This window comes from Lycorma delicatula, chromosome 10 (genome assembly GCF_047948215.1).
Source record: "Lycorma delicatula isolate Av1 chromosome 10, ASM4794821v1, whole genome shotgun sequence".
Lineage (NCBI taxonomy): Eukaryota > Metazoa > Arthropoda > Insecta > Hemiptera > Fulgoridae > Lycorma > Lycorma delicatula.
Window position 1 is genome coordinate 5791594 of NC_134464.1, and position 13912 is coordinate 5805505.

At 32.0% G+C, this 13912-nt stretch overlaps 1 protein-coding gene across 2 annotated transcripts in view; it reads right to left on the bottom strand.

Moving 5' to 3' along the window:
• The window catches only part of LOC142331019 (uncharacterized), a 316345-nt gene that overhangs the window by 138998 nt on the left and 163435 nt on the right, over nucleotides 1-13912 (bottom strand). For both annotated transcript variants that reach the window (XM_075376587.1, XM_075376588.1), the window contains exons 12-13: nucleotides 9509-9738; nucleotides 2504-2603 (exon numbers count right to left, since the gene is read on the bottom strand). In XM_075376587.1, coding sequence (XP_075232702.1) covers nucleotides 2504-2603; nucleotides 9509-9738 — 330 coding nt within the window. The remainder of the gene's footprint in view (nucleotides 1-2503; nucleotides 2604-9508; nucleotides 9739-13912) is intronic.

The window sequence follows — 13912 nt, forward strand, 5'->3', positions numbered from 1 at the left end:
TAGAAAATTTATACTATGTAACCTGGCCAGCCAATGTTACATTACTCAGTGGATTTGAATTAAATTATTTGTATACATTATAATTACATCCACTTTTATCTAAAAACGTGCTGCTATCTTGCCGCTTTTATAAGTGTCATCTTCAAATTCTGTCTGAAAGTTGATCAAGTTGGAAATTCTTTTGTACTCGTATTTATATATATATATATATATATATATATATATATATATATATTGTAGTTTATATATAAAATTATTTTATTTAATTGACTTCATATGTTTTTGTATACGATTATAATTTTAATACTTTAATCTTAATTTAAACATTTTTATGTTGATATGAAATTTTATATAAATATATATTATATACAACTGATGATGCGAGATCCTGCAAAAGTGCTTTTGGAATAAAAAAATAAGGTGAGGTAAATAAGGTAATTTCATTTACTTTGTAATTCTGTACTTGGGTTGTTCAAGTTGGGTTTTGATTATAAAAATTCAATATCTAAATATATATAGTTTAAAATAAACTTATGTATTGCCGGCCTCCGTGGTGCAAGTGGTAGTGTCTCAGAATTTCATCCGGAGGTCCTGGGTTCAAATCCCGGTCAGGCATAGCATTTTCACACCCGCTACAAATCATTCATCTCATCCTCTGAAGAATGCCTAACGGTGGATCCACAGGTTAAAGAAAAACACTTATGTATCGATAAATAAAAGTAGTATACGTAAAGTAAGTAATGAATAAAGTATACAAAAAACTGCAGACTAAAAAATGTAATTAACAGAAAGTGCAGAACAGTAAAGGAAAACTGATTGATGGTTAGATGTAGTGTAGTAGAAAAATATAATTCATAGTGCTGTGAAAGAACTTGTAAAGAGTAACAGTAAGAAGAGATACATACTATACCATTACTATACAGATATAATAGTACTGAATAAAATATACTTATTACTTTTTAAAAAAGGATCGCAACAGAAAAGACGCCTTTTTAAAAATGGAGTATGACAGAAAAGATTTTATTACATTAAAATAGACTTATATTTCCCACAGTTTCACTGAAATGTATTTTACATTCTCTTTTACCCTAGCTTTAGTTTTAAACAAATTTTCCCATCGGCGATTTAAACAGATTACTTGTTTTGTCTTTCAGTCCTAATTTTTTAATCTCTGTAATGCAAGCGATTCTTTTAAAGGAAGAAAAAGGTAATAATCACTAGGTGTGAGATCAGTAAGGAATGATGGATGTATGAAGATTTCCAAAAAAGTTGCTTTAATTCTTAAACTGTTTTTGTTGCAATGTGCAGCATGCGGTTGAGCTAACATAAAATCAGTCAGCTTTTCATATCTTTCTTTCTGAACATCACATCAACATTTTTATTTGCAATTATTGCACATCCACAACCAAGAAACTCAGTCATCTCAAGAAAATGATCATAAACTTGCCGTATCAATGTTCTTGCTTAAATCTCTTGGGTCTTGGAGATAATGAATGCCATCGCTGCATTGACTGCTATATCATCTCCAGTCATAATATTATTACGCAATTCATTTCCTTCATTTTGGTAGTGCAGCAGAAATGATTGAGCTGCAGCAAAATGTTATCCCTTAAATTCATCTGTATACATTTATTGCACCCACCTGCTTTACAACTTTCTGTAACCAATTTTTCTATTAATATTTTATAAATTACTGAACATGAAATATTCGGAAATTCATACGATTGTATGTTTTGTGAATTTTTTCTTCACATTTTCCAACAGACAGGTGGCCACTATATTCTTCATCATAAACATTTGTGCTGTCTTCTCATAAAAAAGTCACCATTTTCAACAATGTTATCTTTTGTCGATAAACAAAACTTCTTTGCGGGCTTACTGAACAAATAGTTGCTCAGAAAATGTGTTTTTCAGTGTTGAGAAACAAATTACTGCTTAAACTTCACACTTCATGGTACTATTTATTTTATTACTCATTTCAATCACGTTATGTATAGCAATTCATGTGAATGTAAGAGAACTATTGTTACCCACATATGAGTACTGATTTAAATAAATATGTTTTGCAAGCGCCATCTATTTCCCAAGTATAAATAGGCGGCAAAGTTGAAATATTCTTGACATTGTCTGAGATAACAATTCAAAGAAAAAAATAAAATAACTGTATTGTGGATAATATTGTTTAAACTGCACCAGGAAGTTAAACATTAAGATAGAATAAAATATCTGAAGTGAGGTTGTGGAGAAGAATAGAAAAGAATGTGAGACAGAATAGGAGGAAGATATAGATAAAAAAATCTTGATCGGGTCACATACTATATAGGAACTGTAGCGGTAAAGGATTATGGGTGGGGGAATAGAAGTAAAAAAATTGTGAAAAATGTAGCAAAATTCTCATAATTAAAATGAACATCTATTTGAGTCCACTATCACAAGATAACTTAACAAAAACTTAATTCTAAAGAAACTATAATTGTTTAACGACACAACAAATACAACAAACCTGGGCAAAGAGCTGTTTAAAATAATCATACAATAATGGCTGGAACTGTGACAAACATGCTAGTGGAGCATCATTACCCATAGAGCCAAGTGCTTCTTTCCTAAATAAGAAAATGTTGTATATTAACAATTTGTATACCAAGTAATCCACCAATTTTTGATTTCTATACAGAGGTGATAATTTGAGAAAATACTTTTATACGAGGGTTATTTTTTTTCAAGGTCCAATTGGTCCCAAAACAAAAACCCGCGCAAAAATCGGATGAACCTTTGCGCGTATGTGTTGCACAGCATTAGTATAGCCTTCAATCACACCGCGTCACTTTATTTAGTTCTGAACATGCAGCTAGCACGTAAACTTGTCTACAACAATAGCATCTCCCGCCAAGTGTGAAGTGCGTGCGGTAATTCGATTTCTTCAGGCTGTCAGGTGTAATACGGCTGAAATTCATAGATGAATAAATAATGTGTACGATGAAACTTGAATGAGCAACAGCAAAGTGTGACAATGGTGCAGGAACTTTAAAGCAGGATGTACAGATGTTCATGATGGAGGCGGTCAGGCCGCACACTGCAGCTGTGACAAAGAAGCTCCTGCAGCGTTTTCGTTGGGCAGTGTTTGATCACCCACCATAAAGCCCGGACTTGGCTCCATCCGATTTTCACCTCTTTGCTCACATGAAACGCCGGCTAGAAGGACAACATTTTGGCACAGACATCGAGCTGCAGACCAGCGTAGAAACACGGCTGAAAACACAGGCAGCTGCGTTCTATGACGAGGGTATTGGAAAGTTGGCACCACGCTACGACAAATGTCTAAATCGGAGTGGCGGCTATGTAGAGAAATAGCGTTAACTATGTAAGTACTTGTTACAAATAAAAAATTTTTTATTTTCACTGTGGTTTTAATTTCATGACCGATCGGACCTTGAAAAAAAATAACCCTCGTAATTAAGATCAAACCGTAGATTTAAGAATTAGATTCCAACACAACTATAACTACACATACCTTGAATCTGAAGGCATCTAAATAAATCTAATATTTTACAAAATATTTGTACGAGGAGTAGATGAAATGTAATTCAAAGTTGTTCATAACTCAAAAATGAGAGGAAATAGTCAAATCAAACAAATACGGCATAAAAGTTTTTTTATTTACTATAACTCATTAATTTATTTTTCCATCTCGTCACCATTTACAGCTACACATTTCTCCCAACGGTAAACCAGTTTCTTGATTCTACAATTAACAACAACACTGTTAATTGTTGGTGGTCTTTCCTTGATCCATGAGCTCACTTAATCATCCATAGTGAAATGAATACCCTTAATATCCCTTTTTAATTACAGAAGGCCACTATTCACAACAGTCCTTTCGTTGTTGTTAATTCTTTTCTATGAGTTTGCATGGCACCTACCACTAATAAACTTTACAGTAGCCCAGTTGTGAAATAATTTGTTCTTGTAATATGCCTATCTGGGTGACAATATATCGTGGTTTGGAATCAGTCATTTGGAATCAATCCACTTACCTCCTTTTGGTGCTTCTCAAACAACGAAACCTGTCAACCACTGAGAGTTTCATTCTCAATATTCGCTTCACCAGCTTCTGATGCATGAAATTTGTTGCCCACCTACTCACAGTTCAATCAACCGATTCAATCATGATAAATGGCTTTTAGATGATGATAAATGCACTATGTTTATTTTTCCACTGTTAAAAATCTAATCACTGCATGTGTTTTTAGAGGGGTTGACATAGCAGGAACAGCAACACGGTGCGCACTCAACTCCATAACAATGGTGACTGACAGAAAATGAGAGGCCATCGATCAATGAGTTTTGTAATGTGGTAGGGAAATGTAACAGGAGAACAAAATGTCATATAAAGTGACAGGTGCAACCGCTTTGTAGTCAGGATGGCAGCATCTGTCACCTGATATGACATTTTGTTCTCCTGTTACATTTCAGTATGCATTATATTTCAGCCATCCTTCATAATCAACATGTTAAAAATTTGATAAGATACTGTAATTTGAATAATAAATACTTTTTAAACATCTCATACTAATTGTTTTCTTAAAAGAAAATACTATTACAAGTACGCTTACTTGTAGACCACCAAATTATCATATGACTCACCAGTCATGTGATAATTTGGTGGTCTCCAGGATATCTTGAATAGTTTTAATTAAAAACAATTCACAGGTTGATGCAACCCAAACTAATAACAAATTGTAGTTAGGAGTCAATACTGAGGAACTTTAATACTACAAAGTGGGCCACATAAAACTACCCCAGGAAATAAAAATTTAAAAATGAAAAGCAAAAAGTAATATTAAATTACTTACATTTATTGATTCTAGATTACAGTGCTTTTGAAAAAAGAAATGTTTACAATGTAATTCCTCCTCTATGAATCATGAGACCTTGCTGTTGGTGAGGGGGCTTGAGTACTCAGTGATACAGAGTAGCTGGACCAAAGGTGCAAACATATCGGAGAGGTATCTGTTGAGAGCCTAAGGAATGATTCCTGAAAGAGGGCAGCAGCTCTTTCAGTAGTTGTTAGGGGCGTGAATCAGGACGACTTAAACGGCCATATCAACATCACTCAGTCCTCTGAGTACTGTGCAGCTGAAAGCAATGGAAAACTACAGCTGCTTTTTTTCCAAGAAAATGTGGCTCTCTATATTTTCATATAGCAATGATGGAGGCGCCTTCCTTGGTAAAATATTCCCCTGTTCGGATCTCCGGGTGGGGACTACTAAGGAGGAGGTCACCAGAAAATTAAAAAATAACATTCTACGAGTCGGAGCGTGGAATGTTAGAAGTTTAAAAAAGGTTGGTAGGGTGGAAAATTTAAAAAGAGAAATGGATAGGATAAATGTGGATGTAGTAGGAATTAGTGAGGTTCAGTGGAAAGAGGAAGGTGACTTTTGGTCAGGTGATTTTAGAATAATAAACTCAGCTTCAAATAATGGGCAGGCAGGAGTAGGTTTCACAATGAACAAGAAGATAGGGAAGAGAGTAGAATATTTCAAAATGCATAGCAATAGAATCATTGTAATAAGGATAAAATCAAAACCTAAACCGACAACGATTGTTAACGTCTATATGACTACAAGCGTCCATGATGATGATAAGGTAGAGTGTGTATACAAAGAGATTGATGAAGCAATTAAACACGTAAAAGGAGATGAAAATTTAATAATAGTTGGAGATTGGAATGCAAGCATTGGAAAGGGCAAGGAAGGAAATATAGTAGGTGAATACGGGCTGGGCAAAAGGAATGAAAGAGGGGACAGACTTATAGAGTTTTGCATGAAGTATAATTTAGTAATTGCCAACAGCCAATTTAAAAATCATAATAGAAGAATATACACTTGGAAAAAGCCAGGCGATACTGCAAGGTATCAGATAGATTATATCATGGTTAAGCAAAGATTTAGGGATCAACTCGTTGACTGCAAAACTTACCCTGGAGCAGACATTGATAGCGACCATAATTTGGTGATAATGAAATGTAAATTGGGATTTAAAAACCTGAAGAAAAGGTGTCAGATGAATCGGTGGAATTTAGAGAAGCTTAAGGAAGAGGAGGTAAGGAAGATTTTTAAGGAGGACATCGCAAGAGGTCTGAGTAAAAAAGATAAGGTAGAAAATGTAGAAGAAGAATGGGAGAATGTTAAAAAGGAAATTATTAAATCAGCAGAAGCGAACTTAGGCGGAACAAAGAGAACTGGTAGAAAACCTTGGGTTTCAGACGATATATTGCAGCTGATGGATGAACATAGAAAATATAAGAATGCTAGTGATGAACAAAGTAAAAGGAACTACCGACAATTAAGAAATGCTATAAACAGGAAGTGCAAACTAGCGAAAGAAGAGTGGATTAAAGAAAAGTGTTCAGAAGTGGAAAGAGAAATGAACAATGGTAAAATAGACGGAGCATACAGGAAAGTTAAGGAAAATTTTGGGGTACATAAATTAAAATCTAATAATGTGTTAAACAAAGATGGTATACCAATATGTAATACGAAAGGTAAAGTTGATGGATGGGTGGAATATACTGAAGAGTTATACGGAGGAAATTAATTAGAAAATGGTGTTATAGAGGAAGAAGAGGAAGTTGAGGAGGATGAAATGGGAGAAACAATACTGAGATCTGAATTTAAGAGAGCATTAAAAGATTTAAATGGCAGAAAGGCTCCTGGAATAGACGGAATACCTGTAAAATTACTGCGCAGTGCAGGTGAGGAAGCGATTGATAGATTATACAAGCTGGTGTGTAATATTTATGAAAAAGGGGAAGTTTTGTCAGACTTCAAAAAAAGTGTTATAGTCATGATACCAAAGAAAGCAGGGGCAGATAAATGTGAAGAATACAGAACAATTAGTTTAACTAGTCATGCATCAAAAATCTTAACTAGAATTCTATAGAGAAGAATTGAGAGGAGAGTGGAAGAAATGTTAGGAGAAGACCAATTTGGTTTCAGGAAAAGTATAGGGACAAGGGAAGCAATTTTAGGCCTCAGATTAATAGTAGAAGAAAGATTAAAGAAAAACAAACCAACATACTTGGCGTTTATAGACCTAGAAAAGGCATTCGATAACGTAGACTGGAATAAAATGTTCAGCATTTTAAAAAAATTACAGTTCAAATACAAAGATACAACAATTGCTAACATGTACAGGAACCAAACAGCAACAGTAATAATCGAAGAACATAAGAAAGAAGCCGTAATAAGAAAGGGAGTCTGACAAGGATGTTCCCTATCCCCGTTACTTTTTAATCTTTACATGGAACTTGCAGTTAATGATGTTAAAGAACAATTTAGATTCGGAGTAACAGTACAAGGTGAAAAGATAAAGATGCTACGATTTGCTGATGATATAGTAATTCTAGCCGAGAGTAAAAAGGATTTAGAAGAAACAATGAATAGCATAGATAGTCCTATGCAAGAACTATCGCATGAAAATAAACAAATACAAAACAAAAGTAATGAAATGTATTAGAAATAACAAAGATGGACCAATGAATGTGAAAATAGGAGGAGAAAAGATTATGGAGGTAGAAGAATTTTGTTATTTGGGAAGTAGAATTACTAAAGATGGACGAAGCAAGAGCGATATAAAATGCCGAATAGCACAAGCAAAACAAGCCTTCAGCCAGAAATATAATTTGTTTACATCAAAAATTAATTTAAATGTCAGGAAAAAATTTTTGAAAGTATATGTTTGGAGATGTCACTTTATATGGAAGTGAAGCTTGGACAATCGGAGTATCTGAGAAGAAAAGATTAGAAGCCTTTGAAATGTGGTGCTATAGGAGAATGTTAAAACCAGATGGGTGGATAAAGTGACAAATGAAGTGGTATTGCGGCAAATAGATGAAGAAAGAAGCATTTGGAAAAAAATAGTTAAAAGAAGAGACAGACTTACAGGCCACATACTAAGGCATCCTGGAATAGTCGCTTTAATATTGGAAGGACAGGTAGAAGGAAAAAATTGTGTAGGCAGGCCACGCTTGGAATATGTAAAACAAATTGTTAGGGATGTAGGATGTAGGGGGTATACTGAAATGAAACGACTAGCACTAGATAGGGAATCTTGGAGAGCTGCATCAAACCAGTCAAATGACTGAAGACAAAAAAAAAACAATGTAATTTTGAAGTCTCTATTCAAAATACTCATCACCAGCTGCTATATAAAGTTCAGTGTGGCGAATCATGTTCAGAAAAGCTTTCTGTAATTCCAAGTGGAATCCTGGCAATCTCTTGCCATATGTTATCTTTTAACTCTTCCAACATCTGTGGGAGTTATTCTTGTAAATTATCCCTTTCAGATAAGCCCAGAGGTAAGAATCGCACGGCAATATGTATGGAGATCAGGGTAGCTACAAGGCCTTACTGATTGTTCTATCCTTCACAAAATTTTGGTGGATTTGAGTGAGAGACTGATTAAAAGTGTGACAAGTCGCTTTGTCTTATTGAAAGAAATTTTTTTCTGGAGTCAAGTTACGCATAAATTCTTCATACAGTCATAAATAGACGACAGTATTGACAGTCTCCTCAAAGAATAGTGGTTCGATGATCCTGCTTCTAGAAATTGCACACCAAACACCAATTTTTAAAACATGGAGTGGTTTCTGATGGGTTTCATTTGGATTTTGTGTAGCCCAGTGTCATGAATTCTGAGAATTAACGTAGCGTGATAAATGGAACCAGGCTTCATCTGTTGAAATGAAGAGAAAAGAATCAAGGAATCCTTCGCTAAAATTTCGTAAGAGCCGCTGGCAGTAATTTACTTGTTTTCCCTTACCATGCTGTTTTAATTCATGCACAATACTTACACAATAGGCCTTCATTTGTAAACCGTGAAGTATACGCCAAAATGATGTTTGAGAAACTCCTGTTTGTTAGGCTAATCATCATGCTGACTTGTAAGAACTCCTTCCAATATGATTCACTTTTTCACTAAATCTTGAATTGTTGGTTTTGTAGGAATACTACTTCTTGGATACATCTCTTGAAACCTTTCACAAACTAAATTTTGTTGAAGTTATGCAATAATCATATTCCTCTACAATGCTCAATTGAATACACCATGATGCACAAATGCTAAAGACTCACTGAATAGGAGGGTACGTATGAAGGCTTATGAGTGAATCAATGACCTTCAACTAATACACATGCGTGACAAACATACCATCTTCTGACACATACTGTGTTAAATAGCTGAGACCGGTTTTATATGGCCAACCCGGTAATACAGCAAGAAATTGTCTGTTAATTTTTTACTATTAAAAATACAGGCGCTAAAAACACAAACTATTATAAAAAACAAAATAATAATTAATTACAAATGTCAACTGTGGAATGCAAATTTTATAATGTATGAATAGTTTCATTTTGGAAAGAATGAACTGTTTAAAACAATCAAGACCCGATTAAAGACATACGTATACACAAAATAATGTTTTGAGTATTAATAATAATAAACTAACTTTGTGCGAATCATAGGTAGTATCAACATGTTGATAGTCTCAATTGTATATCCAAACAGTGATAATCTTCTGTCACCACCCCAAATACGTGTATATTCTTGATCATCTGGATGTATTTCAAAATTGGGGCTTCCATTACAAACAACATTAGTTTTGATATTACCATTTAAATTCATATCACATTTTTCTACTTTTTTTGAAGCAGCTAGTCTTAAATCTTCCATTGTTATCTGCACAAAGAAAAAGTTGTTCTAAGAAATTATACAAATGAAAAGAATTACTTAAAACAGACATGTATTTAAAAGAAAATAATTCATAATTACAAACAGAATAGATTAATTACATTTTTTTAAAGATACAAATTATATTCATAAAAATAAATAAGAATACAATATTCCCAATATCCACAGGTGATTTGTTCCAAGACCTGTCACAGATTCAATGATGACCCTGCTTACCGACATAGCTATTTTTCATTTAAGCAAAACTTATAATCATGTTTAACTGATAAATTACACACATTAAGACAATAATATATTTTAATAACATCCAAAATTTATGCACAATTTTTTTATCAACAACCAGTAACTGTGAATTATCCACAAAAGTTGTGTTCGATTAATTATATAAGCAAATATAATTACTTCATATTTTAGAAATTTATAATTTTTATGTAATAATAATCAAGCAAGAGTATTCATTTTAAATAAACAACAATTAATCAGAAAATAAAATAATCCTTTCATTTAAAAATCTATCTGACTATCTACTCTGCGGCACATCCCTTGCACCAAGTCCATGTCTCCAGTTCCTTCTATTTCCATATAAGCTTTCCAATAGTTCCCACTTTTACTAAGATTATCTACAATTTTTACTCTTTTCTATGATCTCGACTTTTTGGATGTTTAACAATTATTTTAAACACTTTCCTCCTCTTATGATACATCCCAGAGCCAGTTAGCTTATATATTTTGAATTTTTTAAAATTGTGTTTCTATTCTCATTCACTCTCCTCGATATTCCTTCATTTTTCATTTTGTCTACCTGTTTAAACTTCTCAAATATCCTTCACTATTGTACCTCAAATTCCTTCAACCTTTCTTTTTACTTAGTGTCTGTCTATCATTCCGTATATAAGTACACTAAATTTACTTCTTTACATGAGGCTTTTTCAAATCCAAATCAAACTCCAAATCCATCTATTATTATTTCTTTCTATTAAATATTTCCTAAGCTACTGTTATTCTCGTTTGTATATTGTTTTGACTTTTGCAATCCTCAGTTATCATGGTAATTACCTATTCTGTTTTAGTTTTTCAATTACTCCTTCAAATGTATAAACATTTATGGGCTCAAAGTCTCCTATCCTCATTAAGTTAGTTTTCCTAAAATTTATTTCCATTCCGTATTCTGTCATAATGTCATCAAATTTGGAAATTATGTATCGAATATCCTGCGCTTCATATCCTAGAAACATTTCACTTAGAAACCATAAATAAATTCTCCTTTTATCTACACTGGTGCTTTCACATACTTTAAGAGCATTTATAATACCTTCAATATGGGAGATTGTAAATTGTCCACATTTTGTTACCTGAAGCGCACATTAATTTACAGGTTATAAAATTTCTTTTCTCTAGGCTTAAAAATTCTCTTTAGATTAAAACATTATGTTTAACATCATTGCAGTGCAATGTTAAAAAAAATCTTTAAAAAATCTCACAATAAACAACAAAGTGATTTACTTGCTTATTTATTATAAGACGTTGGCTATACATTCAAAATTATATAATTTAAATAAGTATTTATTCTTGAAATTTTAAAAATATTTTTAGCGAGACAAACTGTTGATGACTAAAACTGTGATACCGACTCTTCAAATACAGGAGATCTGCTGTATTATTTAATAAGTATTATAGGTAAGAATAAATTAATCATAAATGTGCGTAACAGAAAAAAAAATTCACTACAAATTATGTCATTTCAAACAAGAAAATAAAAATACGTACAGCAATATTTTAATAAATAATCAATCAAACTACACAAAGCGGTTACATCTTATAATTTTTTTAATAGTTTGCAGAGATCTTTAAATTAATAAGATCAAATTAAAATTATATTTTTCAAATTCTATACACTGCATAACAAGGTTTCTTACATCAATCAGTATTTTACATATTTTATTTACCGTACTTTTCAAGATGTTAAACTTATTTATTAAACAAATACGTAAAATTAAAAATCAAAATTTGTATTTGACCAAAGGTTCTAAGCTATACTAAATCACTAACTGTCAAGGTAAATATTAATAATTCATAATGACTAATTAAACACACAAAAATTAAACCTTACCCAAATTTTAAATTAACACAAAAATTCATAAAACTGATTGCTTACACCATCATCAAGCACATTTCAATTAATTGAGTGATACGTATCAACTGATAGCTTGTCTAATAGCATTCTTACAAGTTTTTTACATTGTACTTATGAACAGCAATCTTCTAAAATTAGTGAAAAATTCATCAAAATGTTCTCAATTTTAAGAAATTATTTTTTCTTTAATAATGCTTCTGTTAAAAACAGCTTTAGCGAATAGTAATGAAAAAAGTGTAATCAAGAATGAAGTGGAGCTCTGGAAAACATTTCAAACACAGATTTTACATTTTTAATTTTTAATCTAGCTTATGTTAAAGGGATAACATCCTGATCTGTTGAGTTGAATCCCCGATTCATTACTCATTTTTTCACTAATAGTTTTTAGTAAGAACTGTAAAATACATTACTTTCAAATTTTTTGGGTTCTATTTTCCAAGTCTAATTTTCTCAGTGATATTGAATTGAAAAAAAACCAGTAAAAATTGAATTGATAAAAATTGAAAAAAATTGATAATTAATTATTAATTAATAATAATTAATTTAAAATTAATTATTAATAAAAAAATAAACCTCTAATTATTTACATAAAATTAAATATGTACAATGTTCAAATTGGCGATTTTGTTTGAACAAGTATCTTTGTAAGTATAAAGATATCTTCAAAAAATAAAAATTATCTCAAATGTAATTCAATTAGTAATAACATTGTAATGGGTTAATGAATATAAAAGGATTAAATTTGCAGGATTACCAAATAAAATTACTTACATTTTATCCAACCAATACATTTCAACCGATTAGAAAAGTTATTGTCTTTCTTAATGTAACATAAATGTGTAGCCAACTGTCTACTGTCTAGCCACCACAAATTAAATGAGAAAATGCGCTGGAAATGACTTGTAGCAATTTCATGGGGATTTTCTTTGCCCAAGCGTGAATGTTTCAATAATTTACAATGCCATTTCTTGTAAAACAGGATTCATCAGTAACTAGTTCAGTACTTAGGAAATCAGGATGATGTTCACACTTTCTAATTAACAATCAGGTGGGAGTAACTCTTGGGCACATGTTGTATGTAATGGGGATAATGCTGCTCTCATAATGTTTGCCACATACACGATTGCAAAACATGAAAGCAATGCGACAAACTTCTGGTGCTTGAGATGGGAGATAATTGTGCCGCATTCAACATTGCTTCTTCAGCACTGGTATTTCTCACAAAATGTTCACGACCAAACATATGGTCGAGATATGGTTTAAGCATATCTCTTTCTAGAAGTCACCTCTCCAAAGCCTCAAATATTTTACAATCTGGTACTTTTCGATCTGGATAATTTCCCTGGTATTCACGCATAGCAGTCAATCCATTTTTACTTACTTTACCATAAATTAACAACATGTCTATCAACTCTCCAAATGAAAACAAGTTTGTGGTATTATCCATTGTGAATGACTGACCGAACAATAAAAGTACAAACACCACTCAAATGAATATTCAAATGCTAGATGCTAAACTTAATCGTTGATCATATGTTATTGTCAATCTATGAAAAAATATAAACTTTTAATATGTTTTACAAGAATGTCTTTCAAATTTATTTTTATAATTTTTAGCGTTTATAAGTAATTTTTAGCGTTTACTTATCAGGTTTATATGTTTTGTTTCTAATTAAAGTTGAATTTCTCAAATTTGTGTTTAATTTTAATAGATATTTACATAAATTTTCTCAGAATTAAATTCTTTACAAAGTTAACTAGAAATCTGTATTTGTTTAATGATAAATTAACAAAGTTATTTTATTCCAAACCTAAAAAAGTGTATTTTCTGACGAAACTTTTCATGTTTTTCCCCAGTTTTCTTAAAACCTAAGCGAGATAAGATGTCTGGGACCACTTTTATTTCATTTCTTACATCAAAAATCATAAGGAAGCACCAAATTTAACCCTTGATTTGTACCCCAAAAATTTTAATATTCTTTAATTTGTGGAGTAGAAAGCAGGGATAAATGTTTCGTGAGCCAATAA